The sequence below is a fragment of the Girardinichthys multiradiatus genome, chromosome 23 (genome assembly GCF_021462225.1).
Source record: "Girardinichthys multiradiatus isolate DD_20200921_A chromosome 23, DD_fGirMul_XY1, whole genome shotgun sequence".
In the NCBI taxonomy this organism is placed as follows: domain Eukaryota; kingdom Metazoa; phylum Chordata; class Actinopteri; order Cyprinodontiformes; family Goodeidae; genus Girardinichthys; species Girardinichthys multiradiatus.
Genome location: NC_061815.1, coordinates 28,727,801 through 28,746,980, shown reverse-complemented (window position 1 = coordinate 28,746,980; position 19,180 = coordinate 28,727,801). Strand labels below are relative to the sequence as shown.

The 19,180-nt window shown below is 36.7% G+C and overlaps 1 protein-coding gene across 3 annotated transcripts in view; it reads left to right on the top strand.

Annotated features, from left to right (window-relative positions):
* pcdh11 (protocadherin 11) overlaps positions 1 to 18,670 on the top strand; it is a 208,556-nt gene extending 189,886 nt beyond the window's left edge. For all 3 annotated transcript variants that reach the window (XM_047353260.1, XM_047353259.1, XM_047353261.1), the window contains one exon: positions 13,799 to 18,670. In XM_047353260.1, coding sequence (XP_047209216.1) covers positions 13,799 to 14,238 — 440 coding nt within the window. In that variant the 3' untranslated portion in view covers positions 14,239 to 18,670. The remainder of the gene's footprint in view (positions 1 to 13,798) is intronic.
* Positions 18,671 to 19,180: the final 510 nt, after the last annotated feature.

The following is a 19,180-nucleotide window of genomic DNA, read 5'->3' as shown; positions in this document are numbered from 1 at the left end:
AACAAATGACTGTATCAAAACTTTATTACAATACTGTAGATAATGGTAACAATAAAAAAAAAAATTTATTGCCAACAAAAGAAATGGTACAAATATAACTATAACCAGATTTTTACATGCACTTAATAAAAAGACAACTTTTTATTCTTCCCTTCTGACATTGGATAAGAGTAAACTTCTTAAAACAAGTTTACATACACTAGTTTGAGCTGTAATGTGTGTCTGTCAGTACACAGTACCACTACAGATTTATTGGATTCCAACAAATTTTTAAACTTTCATTTTGACCAAATAGGTATGTTAGCATTCTATTTAAAAAGAACAGAAACCTTTTACTTTTGGATTTTCATTGATTTAATGTTGTATATTCAGAATGTAAAGATTTCAAATGTTTGTGTACTGAACTTCTAGGAACATTTATTTGAAGTATTAAAATGTCAGTCAGTCAGTCATTTTCTACCGCTTCTTCCATAGTGGGTCGCAGGGAAGCTGGTGCCTATCTCCAGCAATCTATGGGCGAGAGGCGGGGTAAACCCCGGACAGGAGTATTAAAATGTTTGCAATTATTTTCAACTTTTAAGGGATGTTTTTTTCAGTTCTAGTGTTTATGTCACTTTCTCTTAAATGTGTTTCTTTTCAAGTTTTTTTTAGATACTGCTATTTTACACATACTCCTCCACTCTCTCCTCTCTATTTGTCGATCCGTGTCTGTCGCTCTCAGTGCTGACAATGTCTGCACTCAGCACACCTCAAATAAAGTGCGTGGTGACAGAAACATTAACACAAGCCACTGAGTACCACTGTGATTTTAGTGAGAGTGTATCTGTCAGCTGGGACCCAGGGGAGTAAAAAGCACACATCTGAACTTTTGCTGGCTGGTGTTTGGGTGGAGGATTGTTACAGTCAACATCAAAACAGTAAAAGTAAAGCTGTGATTTATTGAATGTGCTGCTTGTGTCTGCTTTCATGCTTGCCAGTGATACATAATATGACTTTTCTTCTGCTTTCAGGGAACATGGCGATGCAGATGAATTAAACATGTTAAGCAGAAACAGGTCTCCCTCTGAAAGCCTTCCCCATTTCACCATAACCCCTTTTTAGACATTCAGTGGACTTATCGCAGCATATAAATAGGACAAAATTCATTATTCAGGGGAGGTTTCGGTGAAAAATTAATAGTTGTCCCCGGAGGAGGTTCTGTGGCACTTTTGAAAGGGAAAACCTTTAAAGTGTACATGCTCTGGGGAATTTGGAGAGAGACTGCCCTTCATATTAAATCCTTTACCATGCTACACTACACGTTGATATTGGAAATGTAAGTTTGCTCATCAGTAATGACTGTGACTAATACTATACACAGACTGCATTCATGCCTAAGCTGTCTGCAAAACATTTTTCAATACGGATGGAAGAAAAACGGGGACCCATCTGCCTCTGACGCTGACAAGTTCAACAGATTACACATTTTCTGTACTGCCTTTTAGGACAAAACATCACAAGTTGAGCTGCTGACATCTGTAAAGACTCCTTTTTGTAACCACATTAAATTATTTCTCTCAGAAGTACTTTACAATACAAAAACCATCACACTAGAAAACCGCAACAAAAAAGTGTGCATTATGTCCTCCTCTCAACACTGTCATAAAAGAGATTACTTTTTTCAGCATACCCAGATTACTCGTGTCCTGAAATCTCACTGCTGCTGCTGAGTTGTTTTCAGTCTGCCTGTTATCACTTGAAAGATGGGCTTCACAATGCCTTTGTATCCACTTCCTATCTGCCCAGCTCTGCAGGCAATAACAATAATGTATGGCTAAGGGAAAACAGCTAATCATCAATGACTGCAAGATATATGGCATATAGAGTGGCACCTTGTTTATTACCCTATCTTTTCCTCCTGCGGCATCCTTTGGCTACACAGAAAGGCTGCTGGAACCGAGAGCTGCTTCAATGTTAATTTGATTCATTCTTGTTTTCCATAATAATTGGGGTCAATGGGTCAGTGTGATGAATTTGCTTGTTACATGACACAGGATGTAGCACATCAGTGGATGCTGTACAGTTTGTCTCTTCAGTATCTTCCATCATCAGAAACAGTTGCCTCATTTTTATTAGCCATATTATTAGAAAATAAAGTGCATTGCAAAAATATTCCCACATCTTAAACTATCTCACATTGTGTCTCGTTATAACTGCATACTTCAATGTATTTACTTGCCATTTAATGTGATGGATAAAGTACAAAGTAAAGGATAATTGTGAAGTCAAAGGAAAATAACACATAGTTTAGATTTCTTTTGATAAAGGTCTGAAAAGTGTTGGGTGCATTGTATTCATCCTCAGTGAGTTAATACATTGTAGAACTAAGTTTTGCTGCAAGCTGCAAACATGTTTTAGGATGGTCTCTACTAGCTTTGTGCATCTAGTGACTGAGATTATTTGCCTATTTTTCTTTGTCAAATAGCTAAAGCTCTGTCAGATTGACCGAATAATTTCAGTGAATAGTAATTTCCGTGGCTTGCCACAGATTCTCAGTTGGATTTATGTCAGGACTTTTATGATGCCATTATAACACATGGCTATGAACTAAGCTTGAATATCCCTTGGGTTTGCTGTGCTGTTGGACATTCTTTTTGCAGGATTCCCTTCTGTTTAGCTCCATCCATCTTCTAATCAATTCTTGACAGTCCCGAAACATCACCACAGCATGATAATGCCCCACTATTTTTCACTGTGGTTATAAAGTAATGTTCATACGTTTTCCCACCACACATGGTGCTTTGCATGTTGGCCGAAACATTTCATTTTAGTCTTATCTGAGCAGAACATTTTCTTTCATATTATTGCTTTGGTCACCTGCAAACTGCAAATGGGAAAGCTCATGACCTTTTTTTTTTTTTTTAAAGAAATAGGTTTCCTCTTGTCACTTATTCATTAAGGCCAGATTTCCAAAAAATAAAATTTTTTACATCAGAATCAGAATCAGAAAAGCTTTATTACCAAGTACGTTTTTGGACATACAAGGAATTTGTTTTGGCGTAGTCGGTGCAATACAATACAAATTAAACAGTATAAACATATCTACAATCAGCATGATGCGAGATGTTCAAAGCTTGCAATTTAGTTTTATAATCTATCTTGGCTTTGGACATCTCCGTGACATATCACTGACCTGTCTGCTGTGCTCCTTATGTTCCTTCATGGTGTAGCGGGGTAATTCTGTGTCTTTGATACAGGGGACACGGGTTTGACTCCCAGTTGAATCAGAAAGGGCATCCGGATCTGCCAAGTCTGACTCTGCCAGACTCTGCCAAGTCTGTGTGCAAGTTGTACTGACTTGCTGTGGCAATCCCTGCACAAGGGAAAAGCTGAAAAGACTCCACCTCCCTGTCTGCTGTGTTTCTTGCCCTTTGTAATTCAGATGGAATTACAAAGGGTGAGTTTAAATCACACACTGGTAGACTCTATTAACTAATTAGTTGACATCTTAAGGTAGTTGATTGCACTGGATTTTATTGTGAAGTACTTGATTAAAATGGCCTGAAAATATGCATGCTATGCTTTAATTTAAGTTTTTTTGTAAAAAAAAAAAAAAAAAAAAAAATGCAAAACCAAGTATTCTTTTTCTTACTGTTCAAAGTTATGCTTTGTTTTGGTCTATCACATAAAATCTAAATAAAACAAAATTAAAAGGTTCAAGAGGTTTTCCATACACAGCAGGCTGAATGTTCTGAGAACTCTGCTTATGATTCAACTCAAATCAGCTTTTAATTTGAGAGCTTATAGTGTTGTAAAGGACAAGTATATTTTTACATCAAAGTTGTCTCCAAAATAATCAAGATTGTTTTGATAGTATTCCAGCTGGAATAATCCAATCTTCTCACAAATATCAAGACTGCTTTGTCAGCTCTTACTTAATCAACCTATTTTTTGTTTCTTTCTTAATCCCTCTAAAACATTTTCATTCCCCTTTCATTCCTCGCTGTTTATTTTCATTTCCCGCAACTGACATTATCTACACAATATGGAAATGTTCAGCCATTCTTCGATGTGCAATGAATTTTAAGACAGATTCAATTTTTTTGTCTTATAAATATACATTTATGTATTGCCTCCTTGTCAGTACCAGCACACCTGCACTGTATATCTGCAGTATCATCTAGTGCCTGCACAAGTGCAAATTTACAGAAAAGAGAATGAATGGCTACCCTTGTATGAGATTTTAAACTGTGAGCAATCACAAAATGTGTGTGTGTGTATGCACGTATGTGTGGGTGCGTGTGTCCTTCCATGAGCACGTCTTGTGTTTCTAACCCCCGCGGAAACTCTGTGCCTCCTCCTCTGTGTGTCATTGTGGTGATAAGCGCTGATTGCAGATTGTTACAGTGTTTGTACCTCTCATCTATCTGGCCCATGCTGCGTATTTGGCCAGGCCTGATTGTGTTGATGGTGACACCGGCATCTTGTCTTCAGGTGGGGAGGCCCAATGGTGGCCGGGGCATAATAAAAGAGATGTAATCAACAACTGTCACACACGCACAAAAATCAAGTGTAAGGAAACCATTTCTGTGTTTCACCTTCCCAACTGTGCCCTTTATTAATGAAAATCACATAAAAAGGCAGTTTTAGATGTTAGAGCAGGGTTTTTCTCTCTCTATAGGCACTTTATGTGGTGGGGAAATACAGTTATAAGGTGCTTTTTCCTTGCTTGACAACAAAAGTGAGTGAAAGATATAGCATATGCATTACATTAAATCTGCACATTCTCTGTGAGTTGTATGGCCTCAGTGAGGGAATGGGTGCTTCAACCTGCTACATACTTTTAATCAATGGCAACAAAAAGAAAGAAGCAGTGTTTGGCACTTGCTTGTTCAAGAGATCCTTTCTCTCTTTGTGCACTTTGTCCTTCCTCAGTGCTTTGTTATTTGTTTTGGTGTCCTAATCTTTTCCAAGTCAATAATATTCTTTGTAGTCTGAAATTGTATGTCGGGAACAAAAAGGCCTCCTCCCTTTGTTGAAAGTACCTGTCTGTGACTTTTTATGCTCTCTCAGACTCCCAGATAGAGCAATCATTAGATGTTGTTTTCGGCCTGCAATTACTTTCCGTTACAATGGGTCAAACACTAGAAAAGCAAAAGGGGTCGCAGGAAGACAAGGCTAGATGGATTACAGGCGAGGACTGTATAGGTCCCACGAGCGCTGATAAATACGTATGTGGCTTCGAGACTCGCCGTTGTCAGTGGCGTCTTAGTAAATGCATCACAAGTAATTAGACTAGAGTATATATGGACAACCTCACTTCCTTTTTATCTGAGTCACATTGTCTCCTCTAAAAAAAGGGCATTCGTTACTCAGGGCGCTATTTGTTTTAGGAGACGAAAAACAGGGAGCGATGGCTTTGTCATGTCTTATAACTCACGTTGCATCAGTGCTCCACAGAGTTCCTATGAAAGTTAGGTTTCACTGCCAAGATCTTCTTTTATTCCGATATCAGACATTGGAAAAATTAATATTTGAAGTATATGTTGTTTGGGCAACAACTCTTAAGTTCTTGTCTTCCTGAAGAGTGGCCAAAAGGATGAAGTCTGGGGTCAGTCTTTGCCTCAAGCAGAGGAAAACAAGTATCCTAATGTCTTATTCATTTGTGATGGTAGGATAGAGCAGGGGATGTTGGATGCTAGACTGCTCCTCCAGTCTGTGATGGTGAAACCGAACTCTCTATTTTACAGTCCCTCAACCTTATAATCCTCGCTCATAGTCCTGAAATGTTGATTATGACTAAAACAGAAAGATTCTGGACACAAATGAATAAATCAGTCAGAGGAAGCTGGAAAAACAAAGTTGAATATAAAGGAGCCAGTTGAGATCTGATTAAGGTGCATCTTGGTGCCTCTTTTTGAAGGTTTTTTGGGCATGTCCCATTGGAAAGAGACCCTGGAACAGACAAAAACCTCACAGAATGGACTATACATTTAGTGGCTACGTTATTAGGTATTCCAGTTAAATAGTTTGATAGCGAAAAACAGCAAATCAGCCAAACTCAGAGCATTTAGGCATTTAGATATGGTGAAGACAACTTGCTGAAGCTCAACCCAAGTTTCAGAGTGCACAAGATTGAGGATTTAACTAAATTTGAACATGGTATGGTTGTACCAGATGGGCTGGTCTGAATACTTCAGAAACAACTGATCAACTGGGATTTCCATACACAGTCCTCTCTCAGACTTACAGAAAATGGCCAAGAGATGAGAAAATATCCAGTGAGGATTCAGTTATGTAAACAAGAATGGCTTGTTGATGTAAGAGGTCAGAGAGGAAAGAGGAACAGATTTAAGATGATATAGCACCAACAGTATGTATTTCAAGTTTATTCAAATTATCATATATAAGAACGCATTCAATATCAGTCATTTTTTTATCCATCCTTCCTTGGGTTAGTGGTGATGTTATTGTATGGGGAATATTTTCTTGGAACACTGTGAGCTTTTTAGTACTAAAGGAGCACTGTTTAAACACCACAGCCTGACCATGGCCATCCCTTTATGACCACAGTGTCCCCATCTCATTATGGCTAATAAGTGTTTTACTTATTTAATTTCTTTACATAACAAGTTCACTTTACTCCAATTTACTCCAGGAAATCACGGTCACAAGATCTCAATCCAGATGGATGGATGGGGGAGTCATATAAATGTTCCCCTTGAATCAACTTGTTTACCTGCATTAAAAACTCTCTTTATCCTTATCAGGAAAAAAGAGAAAATAGATGTAGAGATCTGAGAGACGACACCGCTGACCTTGCTGTTATACCTTATCCAACTTCCAAAGCACATACCACTTTTCTGTTGCTACAATGTAGCCATTTTTCTCCTACATGCCCTTGACCACAATAATGGCAGCCTTTACATGGCATGATACTGTACCTTCAGTTAATAAAAGTAAAAACAAAGAAAATAGCATTTAAGCCTGACATACAAAGAAAAATACATTTTCAAACTGAATACCATGGATACAGGACTTTTCTTTTTTCACAAATGTCAAGGATGTTAGCAAAGAACTTGCGAACTGTTACTTTTATCATTATTAATGTCATGTATATGGAGGACTTTTAAATTGTGTTATATAAAGTCCAGTCCATCAGAAATCAGTCTCTATTGAGTTTAAAGAATATTTAATTGTGTAGGAATTCAAACACATCATCAGGACTCCTGCATGAATTAGTCACATTCGTTTGCAATAAGTCTAATCTAACACAATTCATGAGAGATGTTAGACATTCATATCTGGGCTGCTTTGTATTTGTAACTCTACAGAAACAAAACAGTTGCCCTTCCTTCATATAATGGCATCCCTCTTCTCAGTGAAAAACCAAAGACCTTTATTGGCCCTACTTGTTAATAACCTTTCTTGTGTGTTTGCAATGGGTTTCAGGCAGAGTGACAAATAAAGTTTAATTATTAAGCCACTTTTGTTCTTTGAAAGAGCCTGTCACATTGTTATTTTTCTGTCTTCTGGTTTCACAATTACATACAATTGAGTACCCAGTTGGATATTTTTGCCTGTTCATACCAAATTATTGTATTATTATTATTATTATAAACTCTAGAATATGGATGAACAATTTAAGTGTTGTGTACAAAACAATATCACCTGTGAATGTGAATGAGAAGAAATACATTACCCAGTTACAATGTGTGTGTAAAATGTATGGCATAAAGTAAACTAACTAAAGGTGTGATTCAAAGGAATGAATCAAAACAAGAAAATCAAACATTACCATTCACACAGACATTTAGGCAGAACACCCTGTTGGTGTTTTTATTTGTGAACCCATTGTTTGCAATGCATGCAAGATTCAGGCCTAGTCACCTTCCTGATAGCTCTTGGAAGAATGTAATGTCCTAGATGCATGCAATTATCCCTTTAATTAGCAATAATGAGTTTGTGCATGGTGAAATAATGAGCTGAATCGTGATATGTGTGCAGATCTTAATGTGAAGCTCATCAAGATGTAACAAGCTCTGTCAACTAAATATCATTAACTGTCATGTTACATATCTCATACTGTTATACTGAGAAGATCCAGTCAGATGGCTGATATGCATCTTACCTGTGTGTGTGTGTGTGTTTTTGGGGGAGGGTGTGTGAAAGAGACGGTGAGAGAGACAGACAGAGAGAGAGAGGTTATGGTATGGGTATATTTCAGCACTGGAGATCATGTATTTGCATTACTGAATTTTATAATGGGATACATTTAAAAGGAAAAATACAACTCCTAGAAACTGAACGACCGTCTTCTCAATGCTAAGCATGATGCATGGAGTCTAGAGATGCAGCGATCAGAAGTTTCTGGGCTATTTTTGATCTCTGACTTTTGTAAAGCTTACATTTTAGATGATTCTTGTTTCTCTCTGAGAACTATATCACAAGAATATAAAAAAACAGCATCCAAAATAGTCTTTCTAGCCCTCCTTAGATGAGGGGTCTTTTATTATTTATATTGTGGAAATGTCACATCGTTGTTTGTGAGAGAGAAGTCGCTGTGAAATAAGATTTTACTATTAATACAAAGCCAAAATGATTATGGATCTGACATTTTAAACTTGCTTCAGCTTTGTATATTAGCAATTAGCACTGTTAGCAGAAATTACCCTAAACCCTAATCTTAATTCTAAAATTTCAATTTTTGTCACGATTTCCAGATATAGCATGTTTCATAACAGTGTTTGTACACTCAAAAATAAATAAAACAGGGCAACTTGCATTTGGTTAAGCCTACCAGTTATCTCCTGAGTCCTCACTATCTCTTGCTCTCTCAGGACCTGAATAAACCTCATATGTCTCAATGTGTAGAAAATACTGTTTCCTTTTAAGCAGCTATTCATTTCAGTGGTTCCTTGACTTCCTTTTAAGCACATTTCCGATACTGGGGCCTAAGTAAGGTGTGTTCAGTGATCAACAGAAGTTTGTACTTTTGAGTTTGTGACCAGCTTTATTGTCAGGGTTGATAGAGCTGAAAATCAACTGATTTTAGTCACCTCACGATTTCCTGGCACATCTCTAATGGAGTCGTGTTTTTACATTACAATGTAGGAGAAGTTTTATTTTTATAACATAGACCATATCTCTCTATTAGTATGTCGAAGCATGCACCTGAATGTTTGATTTATTTCACTTTGTTTCCGGATTACAAGTTGTTCTAAATTAGGAGTGGGAATGCAGATTCCTTACATAATTGAGAAAGACAGAGATGTGGTTTCACTGTCAGCCACTACTTCAGAGTTTCAAATGTAATTCAACCAATATTTTCACTTGATGATGGCATTCTTGCATATTTCACATACAAACTGGGAATCCTTCATCTGAGCCTGTTTCCAAGAAATGTTCAGAAATGTTTAATGTTTTGTCATGTTTGGCCATGCAAAAAAGGGTAACATGCATGTTGGAAAACAAGATTGATGTAGGCTATTACAGATATAGACCTTGTGATTGATCAACAGGGCAATAATGTCATAGGTCATATGCTGTCTTAAACTACTTAGCAAAGGCATTTTTCTTAGATCCGTAATGGGTCAGATTGTTTTGAATTAAACCATGAATTTGTTTTTACAGCGAGGTGCAATAAAGTCTCAGTGAAGCTTTGATTGGATGTTCAGTGCACATCAAACAGTTTAGTATACAGGTGTCAGGGAAACATCAACGGTACTCAGTAAAGCTGAATTTTTTCAAATGAGATAAGTAGGTCTGATCTCACTTGCATTGTCTATTACATCCCATTGTATGCTATTATCCCCAGTTGTCTGCCATTCAAATTTCCTTGAAGGGAACACAGGAAAGAATGTTCACACCACAAGATCTGTTGCATCACTGATGAGTGATTTCTTCCGAAAGCTCTGTGGGGTACAGTTGTTTTCCCAGAATACAAAAGGCAGCGGCATCACAAAGGGGCTGTGGTGTACCTCTGGCTGACAAAAGCAACAAGAGCTGTCAGCGACATCACTCAAGTCTTCCTTGTACCCTCCCAAACCTACTGCAGCCTCTCTGAACTATCCCACCGGAATTGAAAATAGCACGGGCTCGTGTCTTTAGGAGAGGCAATTTAAGAAATATTTTATACAAAACCAGGCTGTTATTAGTTCAAGCTGTGTAAAGAAGACCAGACCAGAGAACATTTTAATTTCTGCAGAATAGCTAAATCTGTGTTCTTTGATCTACCACATAATATACAAATAAATGTATACTCGAGGTATAGTTGCCTGGCTTCATGTTTGCCACAGGTTGTTTAATTCTTGAGGAACATTGACTTTAATCTTATGTGTTTTGTGGATAGATGTCATTCATTCTCAACTAACATTTCAGTGTTTAAGACTTCTTGTAATCTTGGCAGATCACAAATATTTGGTAACAGAAACACCAGTAGCTTAACCATAAATATTCCTGTTACAAAAATTTATTAAATAATATATATGACGATTTATAAACCTAAAGCTATAAAATAAGGATGTCTGATAAGGACAATGACACATATTGAATGTTACATTTATTTAAAAATGTTTAATTTGATAGAATGTAGATCAGAAGCAGACAAAATCTTCACTCACTATTTGAGACTGGAACTTAATGAACAGCAGCCTGAATCAGTTTAGACACCTTAGACAGAATAATAACATTTATACTCTGCCTAAAAGGAGTTTGATTTTACACCATATTACTTGATTGGAACCAAAATAAAGTGTCTTAACATTTAGATAGCCCCGGCCTGCACTTGATATTTTTAATTCCTTTTGGTCTTTCTTAAGATGTGTTTGAGTGATTAATATGTTAAAAAAGTTTGGAATATTTAAAGCCCATCACCTTTTACTATTGTAAGATTTGTGTAATATAAACCGGAGGTGTCAGTACATTTGTTCAGACTTGGAGAAATGATTTATTATTAATCATAAAATTGTACCCTATCAATGAAGATTGATGCTTGCCGCAGCATCTGAAGGCTGTATATTCCTTATATTGTGTAGATGACAATATGTGTTTAGCAGAACTTCACCTGTGTTTGCATAGATCAGTTTAATATAATGAAAAACCACCGAGTTGTAAAAAACAACCCAATTTGTCAGTTTACCTAAATGCTTGAGTGCGACACTTATGTTACCCCTAGCACCCTGATGAAAACCATTAGCAACCTAAAAGTGCTCCACCAAAAAAAAACACTCGGACAAAGATTGACTGAGGCTCACGGTGGAACCTTGGCTCAGCTCTATTGTGCTAGCTCCGAGAAAGAGAAAGCAGCATTCATTTTTGCCTTAATGAAGTTAGTGACCCTCTGAAAGGTGACACATTTACCGCCCAAGGGATTTATACACTCCTGCTCTGTGACTCCAGTTCAATATGGAGAGGACAGATTTAGCTCCACGGGGGCAGTCCAAATATACCCTCACAATTTGTACCGTGCGACTCATTTTCAGACGCTTCTCTGATAATTAAAGGTGGCACAACGATATTCAAATCCTGGGAGCACAAACTTAAAAGAAAGGTGTTTTGCACCAATCTTCATGAGGCATAAGTGTTATGACATATAATCAAAATGAGGATTTTCGTTGACATTCAATTAAATTTGTCATTTTAATTTCATGTAGAACTTTGCAAAACAAAGTTGTTGTTTTTTTTCTAATATCAGTGTAAAAGAAATATATAGAGTGTGTAGAACTGTGTGTGAAGGAAATAGTACTTACTTTGCATCAGGGTCTAAGGCGTCTTAATTATTTATAACATTCTTACTTATGCAAATACACTAAATAATTTCTACATGACAGCTTGAAGCTGGGGCCTAGAGGAGCAGTGTGATGTTTGAATGAGGACCTTTCTTTCCTTTGCACGGCCCAGGAAACATAACACTGCAGGCTCTGGGTTGCCTTGGTGCATACTGTTTTACATTCTAATTATCTGCCATGACAGGCTTTATTGCTAAGTCTCTATGCTGAGGCCTCATCCCAGACTCATTCCACATGTGATGTCAATGTTGGGATAATGAGATAAGATACTCTGAGTCCTTGGCCTTGCACACTGATCTCATCATTCCTTCATTTTTTCCTTCTTTCCATGCAGGAAACATAAATGTTGGTTCAGTGTGTCTCACATTGAGGCTCTTAGATTGTTTGTCTGTTATAGATCCTTATATTAGTTGTTTATCCTTTTATATTTTCTTTTATTGCTTTACTGTTTCTTTTTTATACCATCCTATGTTTTCAATATTACCGAGTCAATCAATCCTTTCCTTCCAGTCTCTGGTCTTTGAGTATCTCAGTTTTACCAGATTTGTTTTGGATTCCAAGTAATCAAAAGGGCATTGACAGTGATTAGAATAAACAGTGCTTTGTTAAGATGTTCATTAAATATTTAACACACTACAGCCAATCTGAGACACAAACAGCGAGACATATTTTTTCAAACTCTAATTAAGCTACAGGGAATTCATCGCATATTGTAGGTAAACAGAAACAGTCGAGGGAATACCAATGGAAATTAAATGCTCTGCTGGTGTTTTTCTCATTACAAGAAGAAATGAAACATTTATAACTGACTTTCATTTCACTAAAAGGCTGACATTTTGTGGATCAACCTCGGATAAGACTGCAACTTTTTCTGTTAATATTATGATTCATGAGTTCACTTAGTGCATTGACTTCCTTAAATCAATGGATTCCAACTGTGCTCTCTGTACAGTGTGGAGAAAATTACTAAACACGTTAACTTTTTAATAAATAAATTAGCCATAGGTTGGTGATTTCTGACAGAATTAAAAAAATGTTTTTTGAAAGTTGTCCAATACCCAAAGCCCTCTGACAAGCAGCTTTAGAAGGACCTGGCGATATTAGAACAAATATTTCCATTACAACAAAACGTAATGCAGTAGCCTCTATGCCTGCTGTCTTCATAAGACACCACTGCTGAAGAAAAACATATTAACATATTAAGGCTTGTTTAAGGTTTTCTGCAGCACACTTGGACAAGTCAATGAAATACTGAAAGTGTATAGTTGATGCACATACCACATTTTGGGGGAAAATGGCATGATGCATCACACTAACAACACGACACCAACACATAAGTTTGCTGCTGTGTTTTTCATCATATGGTACTGGTAGAGTTCATATAACTGAAAGAAAGATGAGATAAGAAACTATGTTATATTTTTATTTATTGTATCTATATATAGAATCTGAAGATAAAGTGTGGGTTCATTTCTCAGCAACACAAAGATCCAGAAAACAAAGACAAATAAGATCCAGATTTGTTTTAGACAGAAGAAAAAACCTGCTAGCTCCTAGTTTGCATTTAGTTGCAAAGCAATGGAAAGAACTGAAGATTAGAGGGCATACGTGCATAGACAGTTTGTGTGGGAGCACGGTTCAACATCAAACCTAAGTGTACATGCAACTTAAAGGAGGTGTTTTGAGGTTCAAACCTAAGTGTACATGCAACTTAAAGGAGGTGTTTTGAGGTTCTCATTACCAAAAGGCTTTTCTACTTAATACATTTATGTAACTGTGTTCAGTACTTTTTCATACGTACTTCTATTTTATTACACTTGACATAATTTGTGGGCTAATTTGTGCTGATATTCTTTGTATGTGTGGAATACTTGGGTTGCTGCCAACATCTGGTGTAAATTTAATGCAAACAGCCTCAGAAATAGATTCACTGAGAAAAAATTGAAATGATCAGTAACTTTTTCTACTCTGTTCAAATTGTGTTATTAACCGTTTTTTTTTTTTTCTTCTTCTGTCTATTCTTTTTGCAGCCATCGAGGTAAATTTGAAAAAAGCTTTGGCTGAGGCCTCTGAGACCTGCACCCAGGAGTGTCTGATACTGGGCCACTCTGACAGCTGCTGGATGCCCCCAACCCTGGCCCAGTTCCAGAGCCCTGGCAGCAACAGCCCCACCCCAACCACCACCACCATCACTGCTGCATTCCCCTCCTTTGGCTTTCAGGGAGTAAAAGCTAACATAGGCGGCATGGGGGTCATGGATGGCCGCCACACTCTGGGCAGGTCTGTGCCCAAAAGAGATGAACTGGACAAAGGGTTCCACCGGCCACAGTTCTACAACACCCTGGATAGACACTGCAGCAGTAAGAAGGAGGACCCGGTGAAGGTCATCCCACTGGCAAGTTTCTCCTCGCCTGGGCAGCACACTCCTACTGGTGGCAGCAGCTCTTTCCTACATGAGCACCAGCTGTAAGAGACAGATCTTCACTGGCCTGACTTAAAGTAAATAAAACTCCATTTATAGATGGCTTGAGACTTAATAATTGCTATGTACGCATACCTCTAGAGGTATGTGTAATTTCAATAACTTTGATCAGCGCAAGCTCAGTTTTACCAATGAAGACACCTGAGAATGAATGAAACTACGATGATGTTGTTCAGACACAATTAAATGAAATCAATCTGACAGCTTTTGCATTTGAAAGGAACGAAAGGCTAAACTCATCATCCCCTTGTGTTATAAATAAAAAGTAGTTCTATACCAAAGTAGATCAATTACAGAAAAAGAGCATTTCTTTGCTTTTTCTTTAGTGATGTTTGCTGTGATAAGGAAATGGGACCTGTACACTTTAAGCCTCACAGGCCTAGCTTACAATGACGGTGTCCTAAAAGACTAATTTCTGGCAAAGATGCAAACGCTAATACAGTACTTTGTGTTATGAGTGAGCTAAATCAGGCTAAATGTTAATTATGAGCTCTGGGCTGGTGGTGTTTATGTTGAAGTTCTAGTGAAGTATTCCTCTTTATAACAAGTGTACCAAACTCCTTTGGCAGTGAGAGATGTTGTTACCCAAAGTGTTTTAGAAGTCTATTTTAGTCAGGGGACTGCAGAAGGGTTAAAAAAAAAAAGGAAAAAATATCCACAAAGCAAATCTAGGCCAATAGTAGACTTGTATTTTCATCTTTTGCACTCTACATTTTCATCAAGGACCAGAAAACAAACAACATTTTCAAAACAACACAAACTACTTGTTCATGCACATATGCATACTCAAGATGTTTTCCATATGGTCATTGCAACATTACTGCCAACTCCTTTAAATGTTTACTCACAGCATTATCACTGTAGCTTGATCTTGAAAGACAAAAAAAGATGTGCTTTGGAAATGTAGCTTTTGTTTTTTTTTTCCTTTTGTTTACATTATTCCAGTTTTGCTGCTCAGAAACTCTTCATAAAATCACATATGGAGCGAAAAAATGGCAGTCTCAACATAATTACATTGATGTGTTATTTCCGTTGTGAACCATATTGTGGTTAGGAAGCTTGGAGAGATTCTATTGGTAACCCATCAATAGATACAAAGGCGAAGAAAAAAGGTAACAAAAGCTCAAAGAGTGCAGTTTTTATATAACACTGTTAATAACACCAGTGTTTCAACATCAGTTGCTGCGGGTTGATGCGTTTCTAAGATCAGCGTTTACATTTTATTGGCACTAGAAAAAAAAATACAAGCCTGTTTGAATTTCAACAACATCAAGGGTCTAAGTGAATTATTTTTGCTTTCTGTGCTTTCTGTGCTTTTTATTAAAATAAACGCTGGGATTTATTTAAGAGGTGTCCTCTGCCGGTCATCCCTCACACAGTTAAAAATGGCATCTCTGCCCAAACATGCAAAGTTACTCTGATGATAATAACAAATTCAGACTAACTTGTAACAGATTGGGTGCAGCATACTGTATTGCCACACCAATAGGTAACTTTGCTGATATCCATTTATCTTTCCTGTACCATCCAAGCCAGGTGTCAACATCATCAGGTATATGACTCATGCAATTCATTTTTTGTTGCATCTTGCAAATTGGGAGCAGGCCTAAATCTATAATGTAGTGCCATATCCTCGAGGGAAGGTGCAAGGCAAATTGTGTTTGTATGCTTTGAGCTATTCTACTCTCTCAAATAATGCTTCTTAACAATATAAAGGGGATTTATCTGATATTCACTGAAATGATCACTTAAGGGAACAGTGTGTCAAGGACAAAGAAAGGGCAGTTCAATTTCACCTGAGTCAATTATGAAAATGAATTGAATTCAAAACAGTCAACTTAGCTATACCCTTCTATGCTCATCTGTTTGAGAAAATGTCCCAATCTCAAAACCCAATTTCAGCTAATTTACCAATTATTTTACTTTTTTCCATCTTGCTCTACTTTCCCCTCTTCTCCCATTGTTTTAGCAGACTAAATGGTATTACTAATGTATTTTTAATCAAAAGGATCACATATCAAATGGAACATACATCATAATGTCAGGGAAACGTTTAGTTTTTTCAGTAGGCTAAACACAGATTCATCTCCACATATCAGACACTTAATAAATATTCATAATTATTTGTAGTCTCTTACCACCCTTTAATTTGTGTGGTAGATACATCTGTTAAATACACTCCACTAAGACAAAAATATGAAATAACCATTAGATATTTTTAAAGAGAGGTCTTAAAAATATTTTTTTTGTTGGATTGTTTATAGATATAATACTGAAAATTGTCCTTTGCCCTACTCCCTCTACCTAAATAGAGAGACTACACTCAATTGCCAATCTATTAGTTGCACCAAGATCATAAAGAGGCAAAAGTAGCTCAAATAACTACCATTACAACCAAGATCTCTGAATTACTGTCTGAACACAAAGCCTGTTGGATTTTGAAGCAAATAAGCTACAGAAGTAGACACTGGGAGACCCTCCTGTCAACTGACAACATTTTGATGAATTTGGGGTAAACAACATGAAGGCATACACATTTAACAGTTAAGGCTGGTGATGGTGGTGTAATGGTGTAGGGAATATTTTCTGGACACACTTTCAGCCCATTAGTAGCAATAGGACATTATTAAAATCAACTGCTAACCATCCCTTTGTCCATCCCTTTATGACTACATTGTACCTAAGTTTTGATAGCTACTTTCAGTTGGAAAATGCACCAAGTCTGGTTTCTTGAACAGAGCAATGAATGCATTGTACTCCAATGGCCTCTACATTCACCAAATGTTAATCCACTGTAGCACCTTTGTGGTATGGTAAAGGAGGATATCCAAATGCTATCATGTCAATATGGACTAAAATCTCTGAGGAATGTTTCTAATATATTGCTGAATGGATTCCATAAATAATTATCGATATTCTGGAGGCAAGGGGGTGGGGTACCTAATAAAGTACCAAAAGTGTGCTTAATAAAGTGGCCAGAGAGTGTATATCTGGTATAAGAATGGAATGCTATACCCACTGTTGCACTGTAATTAAAATGTGATTGTTTTAATTGCTATATTCTTTAACATGTTTTAAGTAAACACACAATTTCCCATCTACAACATATGTAGCTTCTTTATGCTGCAGTGTTGCCACAGCCGCTTGTGGTGAAAGAGGGGTGTGATAAAATAACAGCATGAATATAAACCTGTAAGGATGTTGTTTTGATACAAAGATCAATTCTTAGTTTCTCTTTTGTTCCTTAAAACTAGGCTGCATTTGGTTTTATCTGATGTATTATTTATTTTTTAGAACAAAAGGCATATAATTTGTATGCCCACTGATGTAATTATTATTTTCCAATACCAGACAGCTTTGAGGACCTGGTTTCTCTTTGTCAAGATTACTCTGTTTCTAGAATTATTGAAAAAGTCAAAATGATTAATGCTCACAAGTTTTCACTTCACATGATACTGCTCTGAATGTTTTCATAATTTTTCATTGTCATTCCACTGCAAAGACAGAAAACTGAGAAAATGTTTTATAAAACAGCAAAGTATTTCCTCCTTTTCCAGATTCCTTGATAAGGAGGAGTGTTATTGGTCACCATGTCAACTCTGTGTCATAGTTTGCATGAACTGTTTGGATTCTGACAAGACATTTTGACATTTTTGGACTGCGTGCTTCATGCATCCATATGTTTAGAATCAGTGTCTTTGTAGATATAAACTTCTCTTCCTGTTCTGTGCAAGAGAAATGTTATACAGTGTACACATCCAAACCTTGTGAAGTCACCATACCACTTATACCTCTACAGATTCACAAATATCAAATATCTATACAGTCAGTTGATCTGGATTTGAAATTGTACATAGTGGAACCCCTAACAAATGATAATGGTTGCAAACTTGAAAGACTTGAAAAAACTGGAAATTACTTTGTCCACAGCAAGCAAAAAGACAAAAAAAAAAAAATGAGATGATGTGATGAGATGACAATCTCTGTTGTATTGAATACATATGCATAATATTCATGAGACTGAATGTGTTTGTAGGTGATTTTGTGTATGAGCAAGAGAGCACGTGTCTCTTTGCAAGTATGCTTGTATGTATGTAAGTGTGTGTACGGCCACACACCTTGTTGGACAATTTTATGTATACAAATGTATCTTGTACAAAAAGAATAGAAAACAACATGATAAAAGACTTAAGTATATGCTTGTAAATTAGTCATGTGTGAGTCGGGTCAAGTTTGTTTTGAGAGAAGGCTTCAATGCTTGCCAGGAAATCTGTATTAGTCCATTAAAGCTATACAGTCTGTGTTGTCATGCCTTTGTAAGATATCCCACTTAATTCTATGAAAAAAAACCTTGCATATGGTAAAATGATTTTTCATGTCAATTCATTTTAATTGAGCCATTAAATATTGAGACCTCAAATAATGCATTGATCCGTTTTTTTATTTTGTTTTAGTTGTTTCTTATTTGATCAGATCCTTCTGGCAGCTTTTTTTTTTTTCTTGGCTTCAGAAATATATGATGATGTGATGTCATACAGTCACTGTGTTTTTTTTTCATGACATGTAAAACTAATTCATTATGTAAACCAAGCACAAAGTGGGATGAGGTAATTTTGGGCACAGTTTTTGAAAACTAAAACAATTCAACTGAGAAAATTATTTAAGTTATAAAACATTATTGGAAGTTAAAAAAATGACAAGGATACAGCTGTGTTTCAAGAGTATTCCTTGTTTGCAAAGAAATTTAACCTAACTTGAAGAGGGAGTCACTTAATTACTAAACAGAGTATACTATATCTGTATATAATTTAATCTCAGTATAAGCACATCTGTTTTGTCAGAGGTTTGTTAGTGAACATCAGAGGAAAAAAAAACAGCACCGCATTAGACAGGTTGGAATAAAGTTGAAGAACAACTATAAAGCTGGGTC